An 18,256-nucleotide genomic window follows, 5' to 3' on the forward strand; every position below is an offset into this window, starting at 1 on the left:
GGAGGATGAGGAGGCTGGGGATGGGGTGGGGTCAGGGATCAGGGAGAGGAGGGAAGTGTGAAGGTTTCCATGGTGGAGAAGTTTTGGGAGTGACCAAGCCACAGGGTGGCCGCAGTGGCTCAGAGACGGGCACCGTCTGGGGTGGGAGCAGGTGGGCACTGGGGTTGAACACAGGTTCTCGCGGGCACTGCAGCATTACGCTGTGCTGGGGCAGCCAGAGGGAGAGACGGGAATGTACCAGGGCCTGAAAAAAACCACTGATGGTAGTGGCGGTGATAGTGGTGTTGACGGGAGAGGGGCTGGAGGTGATGATGATGTCGCTGAATGTTGCAGTGACAGTGGTGACGCTGGTGGGGGTCAGGCACCTGCTGGAAAATTTGCCCAAGTCAGTGACCCACAAAAGTGAATCGTTCCGTCTTGACGGCAGTCAGAAGTTTAGGTTCTTTGCAGAGGGGCCTGGACTCACCTCCTGGGGGAGTTAACACATTCTCGGCATTTCTGAAACTACCCTGGACACCCGCCTCCTCCCCAGGTCTGTGTTGGGACATCAGGGCACACAAGGAATGAAGCTGGGACCTCCCCCAAGGTGGGGGGAAGAGTTTGGGGCTCAGCTTAAGCTTGAGGGGAGCGGGAGGGAGAGGAGAGCTCTGCGGAGTCAGGAGAAGCTCCCAGGCTGCCCCGAGGATCCCTATGAGGATGGGACCCTGAGTCACAGCCTTCAGAGCTGCAGAGAGGGCCCCTGCAGCAGGCCCCAGAGTCTGGGGCGAGGCTGCCCCAGGCAGGGTGGGGGGAGGCATGCCCAGGAGCCCTGGTACAACGGGCTGACCCAGGCTGATCCGGTGAGGCAGGCGCAGGCTTGAGGACACACCATCCCACTCAGTGGCAGGACTCTGGGGAGGCAGGAGGGAGCCCCTGAATGATGGGTTGATGTTCAGGCACCAGGCCCAAACTCCATTTAATTAGAAAAGTCAAGAGAAGGGATGAGTGAATGTATGTCAGAAAGCGCCCACATTTCTGCAGCACACGCAAGTGTCAGCCTTGCACCATCTCTCTGGAGACCCACGGCGCCCCCAGGAGGATTAGCCCATTTCCCAGATGAGGAAACCGAGGCGAGGGGCTCACCGGGATTTCGCCCATGCCCAAGCCCTGCCCATTTTGCCCAAGGGCTCTGAGTAAACTGGCTTCCTCACTCTGGGGACCTTAGACCCTGCTGAGGGCCGGCTGTGGCCATGACCGTGCCTCCCTAGGGGACTTAGGGCAAATTCGCTCCCTGGAGCTGCCAGAAAGCACTGCAATGTTGCGGATTGAAAACAACAGAAATGTGTCCTACTGGAGGCTAGAAATCTAAAATCAAGGTGTTGATGGCATTGGCTTCTCCTGAAGGCTCCGAGGGAGAATCTGTTCTGTACGTTTTCCAGCTTCAACTGGTTGCAAGAAATCCTTGGTGTCCCTTGCTTTGCAGAAACATCACTCCAGTCCCTGCCTCGCGGTCTTCATGGGGCCTTCTCCCTGTGTGTGTGTGTGTGTGTGTGTGTGTGTGTGTGTGTGTGTGTGCGCTCTCTTCTTAGAAATGTAAGGACACAGGTCGCATCGGGTCAAGGGCTCGCCCTGATCCCATATCACCCGTTAACTTGATTTTACTTGCAAAGACCCTATTTCCTAAAAAGGTCCCATTGACAGTTTCTGGGGCTTAGGACTCCCCTGTCTTGGGATGTTTGGTTCATTCAACCCGTGACACAGGCCTAGCCGCCCCGGGGCAGGGGGTTGGGGTTTGTTTTGGAGTCTGGCACATCTGTGCTGCCTAGACTCTATGCCCGGCACGGAGGAGGGACTCTGCAAATATCATTGAGGAAGAAAATAAATCTCAAAGGTCCTTCCTGCTCCTAAGATAGGAACATACGCACAACCACCCTTATACATGCCCTATAACAGACACGTGGGCCGTGCACCGCAGAGCCACACCCAGGCACACACGCCGTCTAACACGGGCCACCCCCTCGTGTTCACACCAGTGCAACGCAGCACAACAGGCCCAAGGGACACCCACCCGGAATCAGGCGCCCGCCACGGTGCCGCTCGGGAGGCTCACTCCTCACCGGGGTGAGACGCCGCAGATTGTCAAAGCATCAGACACCGATTCTGCTTTTGTGACCCACCAGGGGCAGGGACACAAGATTCTGGGAGTCCTTATTTTATCCTACATTCATCACCGAACGCTTCGAAACTCTGATTTTGTTATAATGTGCAAATTAAGCAGCTGTTTCCAGCGGAGCAGGTGCCAATGGGTCAGGCGGGCCGAGCTGGGGGTGAGGAGAAGCGTGCGAGAGCCCTGGGCATTCCGTGGGGGTTCCGAGGGAGCAGTCCAAAGACTGAACAGCAGCTCAATTGGACAAGACAGGGGAGCAAAACTGCTCCCATGCTTACAAATGTCTCCCCAAAGGAGCTGCCTGGATCGGGTTCCCTGGCTACTCCGAATCGGGAGGGCTGATTAATGACCAGCTACCGTTTGCAAGCCCCTCATTCAGCAGTGTGTAAGGAAGAGCTCATCGCGTCCTCACTGGTCCTGTGAGCGGCCACTTCCCTTTTACACATGCCCAGCTTACTGTGTGGGTGTGGATTCCAAAGGCCAAGCTCATCCTGCTCATCCTCCTGCGGCCCGCCTGGCTGGGCACCCCCAGCTCCAAAACTGGAGAAGCAGACAGGCAAATACAGAGAATCACAACTTTCCAGAGCAGAAACCTCCACAGTTTTTTAGATGAAACACCAAAGTGAGACCCGTGAAAGCAATAATCGATATGCTGGACCTCATGAAAATGAAAAACGTTTGCTCTGCAGAGACACTGTCAAGAGAACGAGAAGACAAGCCACAGACTGGGAGGAAATATCTGCAAAAGACACATCTGATAAGACTATTATCCAACATATACAAAGAACTCTTGGGGCGCCCGGCTGGGTCGGTGGAGTGTGTGATTCTGGATCTCGGGGTTGTGAGATATATACATATATATATATAGATATATATACTCTTAAAACTCAACAATAAGAAAACTAACAACCTGATTTAAAAGTGAGCAAAAGACCTGAAAATACACCCCACCAAAGAAGATATATGGATGACAAATGAGCCAAGGAAAAGATGTTTAACATCATACGTCACTGGAGATTTGCAAATTCAAACAATGACGTACCACCACACACCTACCAGAATGGTCAAAATCCAGAACAGTGACAACACCAAATGCTGGCAAGGATGTGGAGCAACAGGAACTCTCCTTCATGGCTGGCGGGAGTACAAAATGGACAGCTGCTTTGGAAGACAATGTGACAGTTTCTCACGAAACTAAACACACTCTTAACATATGACCCAGCAATCGCATTCCTTAGTATTTACCCAAAGGAGCTGAAAACTTGCATCCACAGAAAAACCTGCACATTAATGTTTATAGCAGCTTTAGTCGTAATTGCCAAAACTCAGAAGCAACCAAGATGTCCCTCAGTGAGGAATGGATAAAGAAACAGTGGTCCATCCAGACAACGGAATGTTATTCAGCGCTAAAAAGAAATGTGCCATTAGGCCATGCAAAGACATGAAGGAACTTTAATGCATATCACTGAGTGAAAGAAAGAAGCCAATCTGAGAAGGCTGCACACCGTATGATTCCAACTCTATGACATTCTGGAAAAGGCAAAACCGTGGAGACAGTAAAGAAACGGTGGTTGCCAGGGATTATGGGAGAGAAAGAAATAAGTAGAGCTCAGAGGATTTTTTAGGGCAGTGAAACTATCCTGTACCACACTGTAATGGTGAATACATGTCATTACACACTTGTCCAAATGCATAGATGGAACAAGACCAAGAGTGGACCCTAATGTAAACTACAGACTCTGGGTGGTGATAATGATGTGTCAATGTAGTTCCATCCATTGCAACAAAAGAATCACTATGGTACAAGATGTTGGTGGTAGGGGAGGTTGTGCCTGTGTTGAGGAGAGGGGGTATATTATGGGAACTCTATATAACGTCCACTCAATTTTGCTATAAAAAGTGCTCTAGAAATTAAATTCACTAATTTTAAAAAAAGCCAGGAGGAGGAAGAAGGAAAGCAAGCAGGCTGGAAGGAAGGAAGGAAGGAAGGAAGGAAGGAAGGAAGGAAGGAAAATGGGAGAGAGGGAGGGAGGGGAAGGAAGGAAGGGAAGGATGGAGTCGGGGAGAAAGGAGGAGAGAGATGCCTGATTTCATAGTCCCCAAGAGAGGACCTCACTTCTCAGAGGGCGGCACCTCACCTGGATAGGACTCTGTTGGAAAAGTCTAGCCCCCTGGACATGGTTTGGATGGAGAAAGTTTAGACAAAAAGAAATTTGGAGTTTGAATAAGGAAGAACCTGGTACAAGTGGGTGGGAGCCTGAGCATTATGATGGAGAAAATTATAAAGATTATTGAAAGATACCATATGATTTCACTTATATGTGAAATCTAAGAAACAAAACAAATGAACAAAAAGAAACAGACTCATAAATACAGAGAACAAACAGGTGGTTGCCAGAAGGGAGGGTGGTGGGGGATGGGTGAAAGAGGCAAAGGGGATTAAGAGGTACAAACTTCCAGTTATAAAATAAATAAGTCATGCGGATGAAAAGTAAAACATGAGGAATATAGTCAATAACAGCATAATAACTTCGCATGGTGACAGATGGTAACTACACTTACTGTAGTGAGCATTTTGGAATGTAAATAAATGTCGAATCACTATGTTGTACACCTGAAACTAATATAATATTGTATGTCAACTATACTTCAAGTTTTAAAAATAAAAAAAAACTTTATTGAAAGACATTAAAGAAGATCTAAATAAATGAAGATAGACATCTTGTTCATGGATTAAGACTCAATATTTTAAAGGTATCCGTTCTCCTAATGTGATCCAAATCAAAATCTCAATGAATTTTTTTTGTGGCACTTGACAAGCTGATTCTAAAATTTATACAGAAATATAAAGGGCCACAAATTACCAGAAGATTCCTGAAGAGCGAGAGAACTTGATCTATCGGACAGCAAGCCATAGCGGTATTGTCACAGAGACAGACATATAGTTCAACAGCCAAGCGAGCCCAGAAATAGAACTACACACATGTGGACAGTTGATGCATGAGGGAGACGTTACTGCGGATCATTGGTGAAAAGATGAACTTTCCAATAAATGGTACTGGGACAATGAGACCCCTACCTCACACCGTACACCGTACACAAAAAGCAGGGACCCAAGAGGAAAACACTTTGCTTAAATACTAATGAAAGTTAAGTATTGTACTGCTGTTCATTAAAACACTCTACAAATCAATAAGAAAAAGACAACACACAAATGGGTGAATGGCTTCAACAAGTGCTTCATAGAAGCGAACACTCAATCAAAAAACATGTGAAAAGATGCTCAATCTCATTAGCGATCATTCAAATGGAAATTCAAATTAAAATCACTTTGCTATATCATCATCTAAGCACCAGGTTGGAAAAGAAAATGTAGATACTAAATGTTAACAAGTATGTGGAAGTATAAATCGGTATAACCGCTTTGGAAAACGATTTGGCCTTCCCTGGTAAAGTCTAAGAGGAGCATCTACTCAATGCCAGTGATTTCACTCTAGAGTAACTCTTGGGGGTTTCGGTGCAGGGGACCAAAATGTGCTGAGCAGCACTATTCCCAGGGAACCTTAGTGACATTCCTGTGCCTCCACTCCCCCCAGATCAGGCTAGGTGAGTCTGTCTTCCAGGTCTCTCCTAAGCCAGTGCTCTGGGGGAGAGCTGATTCTCCACCACTAAGGGCTCTTCCTTCTGTAAGAGGGCTTCCCCAAGGCTCCTCCAAATCTCTGCCTCCCCATGTACCTTGGGGCAACACAACCCACTGGTCAGTTTTGCAAGCTTTACTTCTTCCTTCTAACCTCTTTAGGGTTAGACCTAGACCCCAAGGCAAATCCTTTCTCACTTAGACCTCGGCTTCCTCCTCTATAACATAAAGCAGCAAGAGTTCATGTTCCATAGGGTGTCTGGGGGGCTGCAGTGAGCTGCACTCAGCAGGGGCTGGGCAGGGAGGGAGCTCCTGGGGGAGCTGGGAGCTCCGTGGGAGGAAGTCTCTCCCTGTCCTCAGGATGCTCCCCTCCCTTCGGTCTTACCTGGACCTCCCCTTCTTCATCCAGGCCGTGCCTTTCTCTGAGCCTAATTCAACTCATCTTTGCAGAAGCCCTCCTCTACCAACAGCCTGTAAAGATCTCTCTCTTCCCTAAGCTTCCCCTCTATCAGCAGGTCAACAGGTATTTCCCAGAAGCTCAGCCCCTAGGAGGCCACATCTCTGGTGTTGGAGAAACTGTGGGGAACTCAACAGCCCCACTCCTGACAGGGAGGTTGCTTGGGAGGTTGTGTGGAGGGAGAAGGGCAGGGAGATCACCCTGTACCCAGCTCACCCTCAGTAACCAGTCCAGCATCCGGCACCTAGTAGGTGCTCAATTAATAATGGTTGACCATCAACCAAACAACTGGGATACAGTCAGACGGCACATGCTCAAGCATCTAGGCTGACTGTGATCTACACAATCATATGTGTGTGTGACCATGGACACTGACACGCTAAATAGCCACCTGCACGTGTGCGCGCGCAGACACACACACGGTCCCAACGCTGGGCCCGCTCCAGCCAGCATCCTAACGCACAGGAACACTGCCTCCCACGCAAAGCTCATTTATTTTGATTTATGAATATTACGAAAATAAACCTGAGCGTCTTCTTGGGATTCTCTGATCCTGACACAGGTCCCCACGATATTGCTTTTCTGCTCCTGGTTACCTGAAATTAGCAGAGTAATTCGGAATCTGCATCTTTATTTAAAAGAAAAAACTGTAGATGCAGAATTATAAAAATTTAATATGCTCCCAGGAAAATGAAAAATGAGAGGTTGTGATCTCGTCTAACACTTTCAAATGTGTTTATTAATTCATGTTTTAAATCATAAGTTTCATTCGGTGAGAGCCATGCACAGCAATAAGCCCGTTTTAAAATATTAATGAATAAACAATATTTCTCTATTGAAATATAACATGCTTCTTTGAACAATGGACCACCAGTAATAAATCAAAACCAGGAGAAAATTGCATTTCATATTTAATACAAGTTGAACTCTGCCTTTTTATAAATGATATCTTTTTTGTTTAATTGGCGTCAGTTCAGATCTAGCAGATTGCTAATAAAATTCTGGATTTCCATATTTAATGATGCGTACACTTTCTGCTGAAATTTTACCAGGAAAAAGGAATCAGCCTTTTATTATCTCCTGAGATGGTGGTGAGAGGTGAGGCCAAGATCTCAGTCCAGCCTTGAGGGCGGAGGAGCGGAGCGGGGGTGGGGGGGGGTGAGTTGGCCGGAGGGAGTGGGGTGAAGAGGCTGGGCCACTTCTAGGGACCCCACGTGGCAGCTGACACCCCCAGGATGACCCCTCTGCTGACCGGAAGTAGTCGTTCCAACTAGAAGGGCAGAAACCGGTGTCCCCTTCTGATCCGGGGCACTGTCTAACAACAACAACAAAAAGAAGAGAACACACTCCATCCCAAGGGCCATGCGTGCACCAGCTCATTAATCTTTACGGCAGCCCTAGGAGGAAGGTAGGAACAAAGTCTCCCCATTTTACAGGTGAGGAAACCGAAGCCACAGAGTAGAGTGAGGAGGTGACGTGCCTGCGGTCACACACAGCTGGTAAGTGGCAGGACTCAGCCTGACTCCCGGGCCCTAGCTCTTCATACTACCACATGCTGCCTTGAAGGAAATGAATGAACCTGGGTCTCAGAAGACCTGGGTTTTATCAACAGTGAGTGAAGCAGGACACCGGCCGGAATGTGAGTGCAAATCACAGGACAGGATAAGGAAGAAGAACAGCTGGCCATGACCTCAGCCACATGCAGGGCACTTCACTGCACCACCCTGCTCCATCCTTCCCACAAGGCTGGGAGGCAGGTGCTTGACAGCTAGGGAAACAGAGGCACAGGGACGTTACACGACTTGCCCAAGGACAAGCAACCAGTATGCGGCACAGCTGGACTCAACCCCAGGCAGTTTCACTCGGAGCCCACGTTCAAGGGTGCTAAGCCATGGTGCTTTCCTAGCCATGGGCCACACTGAAGCCCCAGGCATCCATTTTTGTCTCTGTGATGGGGCCAGTAGCCACTGGGCTGTGAGGTGTGGCTCCTGGCAGTGCACTTGGCGGGGCCCAGCTGGAAGCAGGCTCCGTGCCTACGGGCTGAGTCTGACAGCTGACTGATGGGAGCTGAGAGATAGTTGGTTGATCATCTGTGGGGCTGGGTCCCCAGGTCCAGCAGGGACGTAGTGCTGGCCGTTTATTGTCCTGAAGTGCTTGTGCACTGAGCAGTCTTCCTGAAGGTGTCCCTGGGATCCCAGGTTGCTGGGGACAGGAGCCCATGGCTCTGATGGGAGTGGTGGTGGTGCATGTCTCTGTCTCTGCTCAGTTCCCAAGTCAGTCTCACCAACAGTGACAGTCCATTGCATAAGGAGACACTTTGATAAGACAGCCAGGCACAAAGGGTTAAAAATGTGACTTTTGGCTTCAGACACACCAAGACTCATGTTTCGGCTCTGTGTGTCTTTGGCCAAGTGGCTTCAGCTTCCCTTTCTATAAAGTATAGGTGGTAATAGCACTTGCTCGAGAGGCTGCTGTGAGGGTTTGCAGAGTGAGCCTGGGGAGGGGGAGAGCAAGCGTCCTTCTCTGACAATTCTGCTCGTCAATCCTTCTGCTCTGACAATCCTCTGACAATTCTGCTCGCCATGCCCCCTGGTCTCCGCACATGCTTGTCCCTTGCCTAAAGCTACCCCCCCACTCCTGTCCTCTTAATCTTCTCTTCCTGAGGTCCCTGCCTGGACATCCAGTGTGGGGGACAGAGCCTGGCTCTCTCAGAGGGCTCAGCGGTCTGGGTTCAGCCTTCAAGGATGGGCATTCATTGGGGAGACAGGGTATGGGAACAACGTTCCAAGAAGAGAGGACAAGGGAACTCAGGCTCAGAAGGTGACGTCCCCAACCTGAGGTCACAGAGCCGGCGGGAGGCACAGCCAGGGTGGGGTTGGAGATCCGCACACACCGAATGCCTGTGTGGGCAGTGGGCTCAGTGGCCAGGGGCCGGAGCTAAGCTGGACATCACCTGGGACCTGCACTCACCCACGGGGCACAGGTGGGGCTCTGCCCGTAACAAAGTACATGCAGGACATGTGCCCCAGGGCCCGTGCTCAGCACTTCTCATTCATCATGACGGCTGCCCTCCGGGGTCTGCTTGCCTCCATTAGTTACGGCGCCAGGCCCAGCCGAGCCCCAGGACGTGGCTCTTCCTGTCCCTCGTGCCCAACCCTGGGATCCATAGACACAGAGAGGACCGCATAGAGCCTGTGACACACAGCTTGTACACACCGCAGGACTCACGTACTTAGGTGGCCCGGGCAATGGAGGCACAGGGGGGAGAGTTGCAAGCTCAGATGGGGGGAGGCGGATGACTCACCTTGTCCTCCAGAAGAGACCTCCCCCGGAGGCTGGTGGCCCAGGTTCACAGGAACATCTCTCCATCCCACTGCAAAGGGCTGCTGGGAGGGGTCACGTGGGGCTCTCACAGGCCATCAACCCCAGGCAGTTTCGTGGACAGGAGATCACGGACAGGTGGTGTTACATCTAGGAGCCTCGGATCCCCTACCACGTGGGCATGAAATAAGATGCTGTACAGAAAGCACCTGGCCAGGGGCCGGTCTGCAGGAGGTGCTCGATAAGCTGCAGCTGTCAGCTTAGCAAACGCCGCTTGCTCGTGGCACCAACACATGCTTCACGCCTAAACCACCACTCCACGTGGGAGACTTGTCCACACCCGAAAGGCGCTACTCTGGAACACTGCCTCTCCCGCCCCCACTTCTGGCCAGGGGATGGCACTGGCCGCTGCTCGGTCTGGGGTTACAGGCAAGTTCTGAGTTTGCAAGGCCACACAGCGGCTGTGCACACCACCAATCCCTGTCCAACACTAGCTGCTCAGGTGTTAAGGCTCCAGAAACTCGCGAACATACATGTATTCTCACCGGAGCACACCTGTGCCCGTGAGCATCTAACTGTATTATATGCGTGGACAGGCCCCTTGGTCTGTGATTGGGTGTGATTTTCTTTGATTGGCCACTGTTATTTTCTTTGATCTTGTGAATGGGTTGTGGGATCCTCATTTCTCCACTCTTGGGGTTCAGAAACCTACCAACCTTTCTACTACTCACATGAGCATTTGCTATCCGAACAAGGACCAGGCCCGAGATCTTAGCGTCTCAAGGGCTGGGGCCTGATTTCGTTCATTTCTGGGTCCAACCCCTAACCCACTGCTTGACCAAGAAAAGGTTACCTGATGGAAATCCATCAGATGAATACATTTCACCCAATTTGGAGTGAGACATAAGAAACTTAGGGCCCATGCCGTGCCCCAGTTTCCTTCCCTATGAAGTGAGGAGGCTTCTGCCCCCCTAGAGACAAGCACAGAGGGGAAACATGAGTGCTCCTCACCCAGAACATAGGAAAGAGACTGGGATCTTAATTTAGGCCTCCCCAGAATAAAGCCTCAGGCTCCCCCATTCCCTTCCAGGGTTGCTCGTCCCCTTGTGAGTCTCCGGCAAGCACTGATAACGTGCCTCTCTCAACAGACTGGCCTGACATAAAAGCTGAGACACTTCTTAGGAGGTGTGTGTTTCTGGATATTAAAGATATATTTGTATGCACACGTGTCAGGATATTTTTGCAAAACTACACAGCATAGAGATTGTTTTATGTACAAAGATAAGAAAGGCTGACCGATAAGCTAATTGAATCATGCAAATAACTACTTAGCCACGGGAGAGATTCCTACAGGCAGGCTGAGAGCGCACGTGAGGGAGGACAGCTTTGGAGGGCAATCTATTTTACAAAGTTTACTCTCACGGTATAACCACCTCAAGATTAATGGGAATGGTGGCCCTAGACCTTGTTTTGCCTGGCTCTACCAACCGAAATAGTAAAAGTTGTATTTATCATAGACAATTTGCTGCAACTGATTAACATTAATCTGATTTCCTGTGAGTCAATTTCCTTGAGATATAGTAAACAGGCCAATTACCCGCTATCCACTTCTTTCATCATAAAGATTTAGGTATTCGCGACAGAGGTGTATGTAAACATATAGGACTCCTAGCTATTTTAATAAAACAAAAACAATGTTTGATCTAATTAAAGGATTTCTTGCTGGTCTAACATTTTATCAGTCTAGAGTTTTAAAGGGTATGTTTAGAGAGGGTGTGAAGCTTTTGGGGGTTTTTTCAGTGGCAATCTGAGGCTCACTCTTTTTCGAGGAACTCTTGCTTGTTCTTAACTGGTATCTCACAGAAGCTATGAAACGAAGTGAAGGGGACAAGACTGGTTATTCTTTTAATAAATTACAAAGAAAGGTCTTTCCATCTAACGAGCGCCAGGGGCATCATCAGGTCAGAGAGTGTGAGCTCCTGGGGCAGAGAGACCCGGGTTCAAAGCGAGGCCCCTTGTTGTCAAAACTCTGTGACCTTGTGGCATTCCCGTAACTTGTATGAGCTTTACTTCCCTAATCTCTGCCAGCGGGGATGATACCTTCCTTGTGGGTTCTTAGAACACAGGGACCAAGGAAGGACGCATAACAACGGTCCAGGAGCTGGCCAGGAGCCCGCACAGAGACAGCAGTCTGTCGGTAGCGGCTCTTCCTCCAGTCCCTGCTTCCCTGCTATTTCCAAGTCCCTCTGTGACGGGGCCACCTGGACACGTCCCGGCCTGGTGCTGGGCAGGCTTTTTGCATTGCCTGCCCTGGCTGGCTCACATGGAGGTGGAGTTAAGACATTGCAACATTTAATCATGAAAGCAAAAAGTTTATTCATGTTTGAAACTACATAGAGCTACCACGAGGAAGACTTTTTCAATCCAGGGTGTAATCCAGTTAGAAAGGAACACGAAACATTTTTAATACATTAGAATCACCGCCACAAATTATTTTCATGACTCAATCAGTTTCAGAATCGCATACAATACAAAAAGAGAGGAAGGAGAGGGGACCCCAGCGCACAGGGTGAAATATACAGTACCGAATACTGGACTCTGAATGCATCACAATCGGCGCTGCTTTTTTTTCTTTTTTTCTTTTTTGCATGGATTAGTAACAAGATGAAGAACATTCAAAATGCTTTCTCAGTATTTACAACAGTTCTACTGATCCTGTGTTCATTGAAGACCCAATGTTTCCACTCTCGGTTTTTTTAAAAGTTGCAAATGCAACCCTGATTTTTTTTTTCTTTTAAAAGATTACAATGTACATTACATTTTATGAAGGGAAACAAAGAGTTAATTACAAGATGCAAAAAGGTAAGAAAGAGACAAACTACAGCGTGAGTATTGTTCAGAGGTAGTAAAGTGAGCACTCTAAGCTACAGAACATGTTGAAATTCTATTGGTTTGTATGAGTTCGCATGAGGTAATAAAGCTGTGTTTTGATTGGTGAGATGTATAAATACTCTTTTGCTACACTATATACAACACTCCGGAGAGCGGGGCCCTTGGGGATGCCCAGAGGACGTAGCAAACCTTGACAAGCCCGTGCAGCACGCAGCGCACACCGTACAACCCCAGACGGATCTCGCGTTCACCCCTATCAGCAGCAAGTATCTTCATCTCTCAGAACAATCTGGATCCGTAATTTAATTACCGAGCAGACTCTGGGCACTGGTGCTTCCAGAGAGAGAAAAGATGCTACCAGTCTCTGATCTGATTATAACGTAAGAGATCGAAACACAAACGTGACCAGCAAGATTCTTAAACAAACCATCGTTAACAGAGATAGCCAAACAGCTCCTTTATTCCAACCCCATTAGCGATATGAAAGAAAGACAATCAAAGTTCGCGATGGAAATACGCAAGAAATTCAATTTAGGTGAGGTGAATCTTTGCATCTGCTTTAACGATTGAGGTTTAGCATATATTGTACTTTTTACCCTTAAGGCCAAGTAATTGGCAACTGTGAGACCATTAATGTAAAATATTGATAATAAATTATGATAAAATAGCTACAGGACTGTCAACAATGTTAAATCTTGGCCTAATTGGATAAAGTGCTTTTTTAACATTGTGTGTTTTTAAGTATAAATACAAATGATTATGATTCCTTAAAAAACTGATTTACCAAGTTCTCTAATAAGACAAGGTTTTACAGTAAAGCTGTAGATGGTGGGCTACAAAAACGCTTTCCTTTTCCTCCTATTGCTCTGAATGCACTTATCGAGGCATGTCAGCTCAGAGAAAAGCGTTGCCAGAGATTAGTTAGAGGTATCAGAGTGCACGCTTCCCGGGCCTTCTGTAGGGGAAGTCACCGAAGACGGAGTTGTTGCGTCCTGCCAGCCTCCATTAGCCTGAAAGGAGAAACACAGTTCAACGGGTGCACGGCTCCATATTAATTCTACTCCCCAATTTAAAATACCCAGATGACAACATGAGAGCAAAGCTACATTAGCAAAATGTATTTTCTAAACCCACTTTGGCAGGAGTTTGAAGCATGTGTTAAAGTGGGATTAAATGCATGTAAAACAAATCCATCCCACCAAGTAGAGGCTTGGCAATAAATCAGCTCGCTGAAGGAGGGCTTCAGCGAGCCTCAAGCTGGCACGCGGCTCGGCCTTTGATCTGCTGCAAAAATAAGAGTGACTCGGAAAGAAATCTTTTAAGAAGGGAGCGGTGGAGAAGCTCGATGCGATGCCTCAGCCAGACCGTGGGCTCCACGAAGTATAAACTTCAGCCCAGCTTCATCCTCGTTTCCACAGAGAAGAAGCTGCCCGCCCTCTTTCCACGCGCGCCTGGCTGCCAGCTACTGTAACCCTTGGAAAATGAAGGCCGGAATTTCCCTCCAAACAGCATCGTCCGGAATGAAAATGCACGAACTGCGGAGAAGCACACTATTCAAATCTGTATTCCAATTATCTCTAACTGGGGCTCCTACTCGGGATGTTGCTACCGCTTTTCACAAGCCGCTGGCCCTTCCTGCCTCAGACCTGCACCGGCAGTAACAGTGCTCAGAAACAAACCCGCCTGGTGTCCTGGCCTATAGAGGCAATTGCTGAAATCAATGTCTGATCAGATTTCTGCTGTGGCAGACAGCTTGTCGCTACATATTTTTATGTCAGTCAAGAAGAGGGAGGTGCTGGGCCTGTGAGTTGGGGAACACTGAGTGGAAGTGACGGGGCGGGCCTTTCTGGAGAGGAGGCGAGGGGGAGCTGGCTGACACCCAGCGCCTGCGGCTCCCACCAGCCTCCCGCTATGCTGCCCCGGACCCGGACCTCCCACACCAGTGTCGGTGTGGGTCACGCGGTCCCCCTGCCTCCTTCACACCCGTCTGCAACTTCTTCCAAGAGTCCAACCAAAATGTCTTCTTGGAGGCCTGTGTCACCAGGGCTACCGGGAACTCCGCCTAGAGTCGCAGCCCAGCCCGGATGCGGCTATTCGGTGAGCTTCGTGCCTGGGGGCGTGTTCCCCTCTCGCAGCGTCGCTGTTCTTAGAGGGGGCCCTGTCTTCTGATTGACTGCACCATGGGGCACGGAAGGCACCTTTCCTCCTTCTAGGACCGAGAGAAAGGGGGGGTGCACCGCACAACCCCGCAGAGATGGCCAGAGCCGAAGGGAAAAGGCTTTTCCAGGCTTGAGGCACATCAAATTCCGGCTAGGAAGAAGATAATGCCGTGGCGATGCGTGTCCAAAGTCTCGGTTGTGCAGGTGGGATGGTGACATGCTCACGTGTGTTGGTGGGACTCTGAGGCATCCCTTTCTCTATCTAAACGGTAAGCTGTTTTTACCCCTCAGGTAGGAAAATCTACTTAGAAAAAGAGAAACTCTTACACAGATACAAGTCTAAAGATATTCCATCTGAAGTAAACATCATTCCTCTTTTATCCAAATTTATAAACAACAAATGTACAATATTTTTACCCAGCGTGGCAGCTGGAGGAGAGGTTGTCAGCAAGCATTCTTTTTTTCAAAATAAATTAATCCTTCCTCTGGTGGTTTGAGATTATGCCCTGTATTATACAACAGCGCCTTATCAAGCCTCATCAGTGAAGATGGAATTCATGTCTGTAAAATGCTGCAGGCAATCACAGTTTCATATTTTATCATGTTGATAAGGATATCGCACATTCTCTGAAGCATTTCAAAACACTTAAATGAAAAAGGAGAAATGCAACTAAAAGGCTTTTTATATGGTTTGTTGTGGGTTATTATGAGTTATTTATAAACCCAAAAAGAAAGATTTGACATTTCAAATGTAAAAGATTTGAGTATTTAATGGTCCTTTCTTCCCTTTACAATTGAACATCCTCAATCACTTTTTCGATCATTAATATTTACTCTCACGGCAAGCCAAGGCCCTAAAAAGGGAGAATTTTGTCCACTTTCCCCCTGACTCTACCCCCTTCCTTTGGGCAGTTCGTTTCCTCCCTAAGTCTGGAATCCCAGATTCTGTCCCCTACTGCCCTCCCCAGATCCACCCTGATGACCCAACCCCCCCTCCCTCCCGCCCCTGGTGCCCTTGGCGGACCTGTGCATTCTGCCATTTTCCATCCATGTCAGTGTGGGGTAAAAGTAAAGTTTTGGTGAATTGGTTACCCAAGCTAAAATGATTTCCTCCATAAATAAACAAAATTGAGAGGCCACTAAAACTGCTAAACATGTTTCGCATCCCACGTGGACAATGCAGCCAGTTTGCTCTTAGGAACAGAATTCTTTGTTTAGCTTGGTCTGTTGATCTGTCTGGGGCTTGCCCCCTTCACTTGCGCTGTGTTTGGGAATGTTTCCTGCTGCTTGATTCTGAGATAAATGACCTGCTTTTCACCATCTCCCTAGAACATAGCACAGCCAGTAGGAGAAGGCATCTTAACAGGCTGACGTTTGAGTCCCTATTGTTGACAGAACACCAGCCACTCTGGGCATCTGTAAGGACTTCAAAGGACATCTGGGTAACATTAAGTGTTTAGGTTCATAAAATAAAAGTGCAGTAAAAATGGTGCCTTCCCCACCTGCCAACAAGATGAGAAGCCAAGTCAAATGGCCATTAATTTATTTATTAGTCACTGTTTACCTGACGCTGTTCCTACAGCTCTTTGAATCTGGTTCCCCAGGGTACTCACATTTAAATTATGTGGACTGTACAGTGAGTTTCCTCCAAGGCCATCACTGTAGCCTCCCGTCTGATTGATAACATGACGGAGGGTATCCACCTAGAAGTGAGATGAAACAAAATTCGTCATCCCAAATCTATTAAAACATCATCATTTACAAAAGGAAACAATTTGAATTATGTGTGCCATGAGGGTTTAGCATCTTCAATGAAAGACAAATTTATCAATCAAATGTGACTGGCAGAATTTCAACAATTCTTTGCATATTTAAACTCACACATCTTTGTTTTTCATGCAACAGCCAAACAATAACATCTTCATGGCAATGCAAACTTTTCGTCTACATCAACGAAATGTGTGTGGCTGTGGGTGAAAGCTACTTATAAATATGCATACTGGATCGATCTCTCACACACGCACACATGCACGCACGCATACACACCTAAACACACACACAAGTAGTTGCTCTCAATTAGGAGGATGAGAAAATATACTTTAAGAACTCAGGTTTGGTTTTCTTTTTTATTCTGACTTTAAAAATTTCAGAAATGAAACAGTAATATGTTTTTAAACCATACACCCACTGGCACACACAATTTGTTGCTGTTGCTGTTGTTACAAAAGTAAGATGCACCCAACCCTCTCCATGAGCTCAAGCCAGAGCCGAATGCATTCACAAAGTTTATCAGGTTTGAATCATCAAAAGTCACTGTTCACTTGACTTCTCATTAAATTAACGGTGGGGCAGATGGGTCACACTTGGAAGCACCCAGCACAGGGTCTGCATGGATGTGCAGACCACTTCCATGGGGTAAGAGTATGGAGTTTTGAGCCCAAACCCTACCCTGCCAGAAAGGCCCCAGTTGGGGCATTTCTCCTACCTGTGATTGCACATTGGCTCCGACTTGGGACCCTTGGTAAGAATCCCCATTCAGACTCTGCATGTTCATGAACATGTCCCCAGAATTTGGGAGGTTAAAAGAACCAGAAGAACCTGGAAAGGAAAGAGTTAAGTAGCTGAATAACAGAGAGCTACACACATAATCCTCAAAGACCGAGAGGCAGGGAGAGGTGAAAAGGTACGGAAGGGAAAGGTTGTGTACAACATAAAGCATTTCCAGCTCTAAGAAGATGGAGAATCCCTCCAAAGAGGTAGGTCCTGTGATTCATTTTGCAGCTAGGAAAGTCCGACCAATGGGGAAGCCCAAATAAGAAACAAAGAGGAAATCCAAGTAAATAGAAAAACACCCAGCAGCTGGCCTGGAGCCACCCCCTTGCTGGCATGTGTCTCTAGGACTCGGTCATTAAATGAGTTCACCGTCATTAACTGTCATGGTGGACAATTATGAGGAGAAGAAACATTTTTCAGAAGCTCTTTCTTACCATACGTTCTACCCAACTTTCATCTGTTCATGTTTCACTCAAAAGAACAGGGGGTGAGGGGTCTAGGGCAAGGGAGGTGATGGGAGAGAGGGTGGGAGAAAGATAACAAAACAAAGAAACAAAAATCCCTCACTTTCTGAATTTTTAAAGATATATTTAAAAGATTTCCTTAGAGAAGCGCCTTGAATTGCTTCCCGAGTCCATCTGCCTGGGCTAGCTGCACATTGTTCATGGTTACTCAAGTTCCCTATCATTTTCAGATGTTTCTAACTCCATCACAAATGTCACATAAAACGTGGCCCGAAGGTACCACGATATTGCAGATACCGCATCCATGTGTTGGGTGTCACCACCCTCACGGCTAACCACCTACCAAGTCAGCACAGGTGCTGAAGCCCTGCCAGAAGGACAGCAGACTGGAGTCTGCAGCTATAGTGGGTGGAACGCACTGTTGTACCCCAACACTCTAGCGTCATTACGCACTGCCACAGGTCACCTCCCCACTTCTGCTATTGCCTTCATTCTTTGACAGACCACTACGGACCTTAAAATGATACATGGAACAATAGAGTTAAAATAATTATTAGTGATAGCACTTTGAGTAACTGCTGAATTAAAAACCACTATTAAGTGTAAATAAAGGTTCCAGAATCTACC

The 18,256-nt window shown here is 47.9% G+C and overlaps 1 protein-coding gene across 2 annotated transcripts in view; it reads right to left on the bottom strand.

The window, feature by feature from the left end:
* Positions 1–11,912: 11,912 nt before the first annotated feature.
* PBX3 (PBX homeobox 3) overlaps positions 11,913–18,256 on the bottom strand; it is a 206,131-nt gene continuing 199,787 nt past the window's right edge. The window contains exons 7-9 of one of the 2 annotated variants that reach the window (XM_045790928.2): positions 17,098–17,210; positions 16,226–16,315; positions 11,913–13,463 (exon numbers count right to left, since the gene is read on the bottom strand). In XM_045790928.2, the coding sequence (XP_045646884.1) occupies positions 13,371–13,463; positions 16,226–16,315; positions 17,098–17,210 (296 nt within the window). In that variant the 3' untranslated portion in view covers positions 11,913–13,370. The remainder of the gene's footprint in view (positions 13,464–16,225; positions 16,316–17,097; positions 17,211–18,256) is intronic. The other variant, XM_045790929.2, reaches the window with a different exon arrangement.

The sequence above is a fragment of the Ursus americanus genome, chromosome 18, assembly GCF_024610735.1.
Source record: "Ursus americanus isolate L20-20 chromosome 18, mUrsAme1.1.p, whole genome shotgun sequence".
Lineage (NCBI taxonomy): Eukaryota > Metazoa > Chordata > Mammalia > Carnivora > Ursidae > Ursus > Ursus americanus.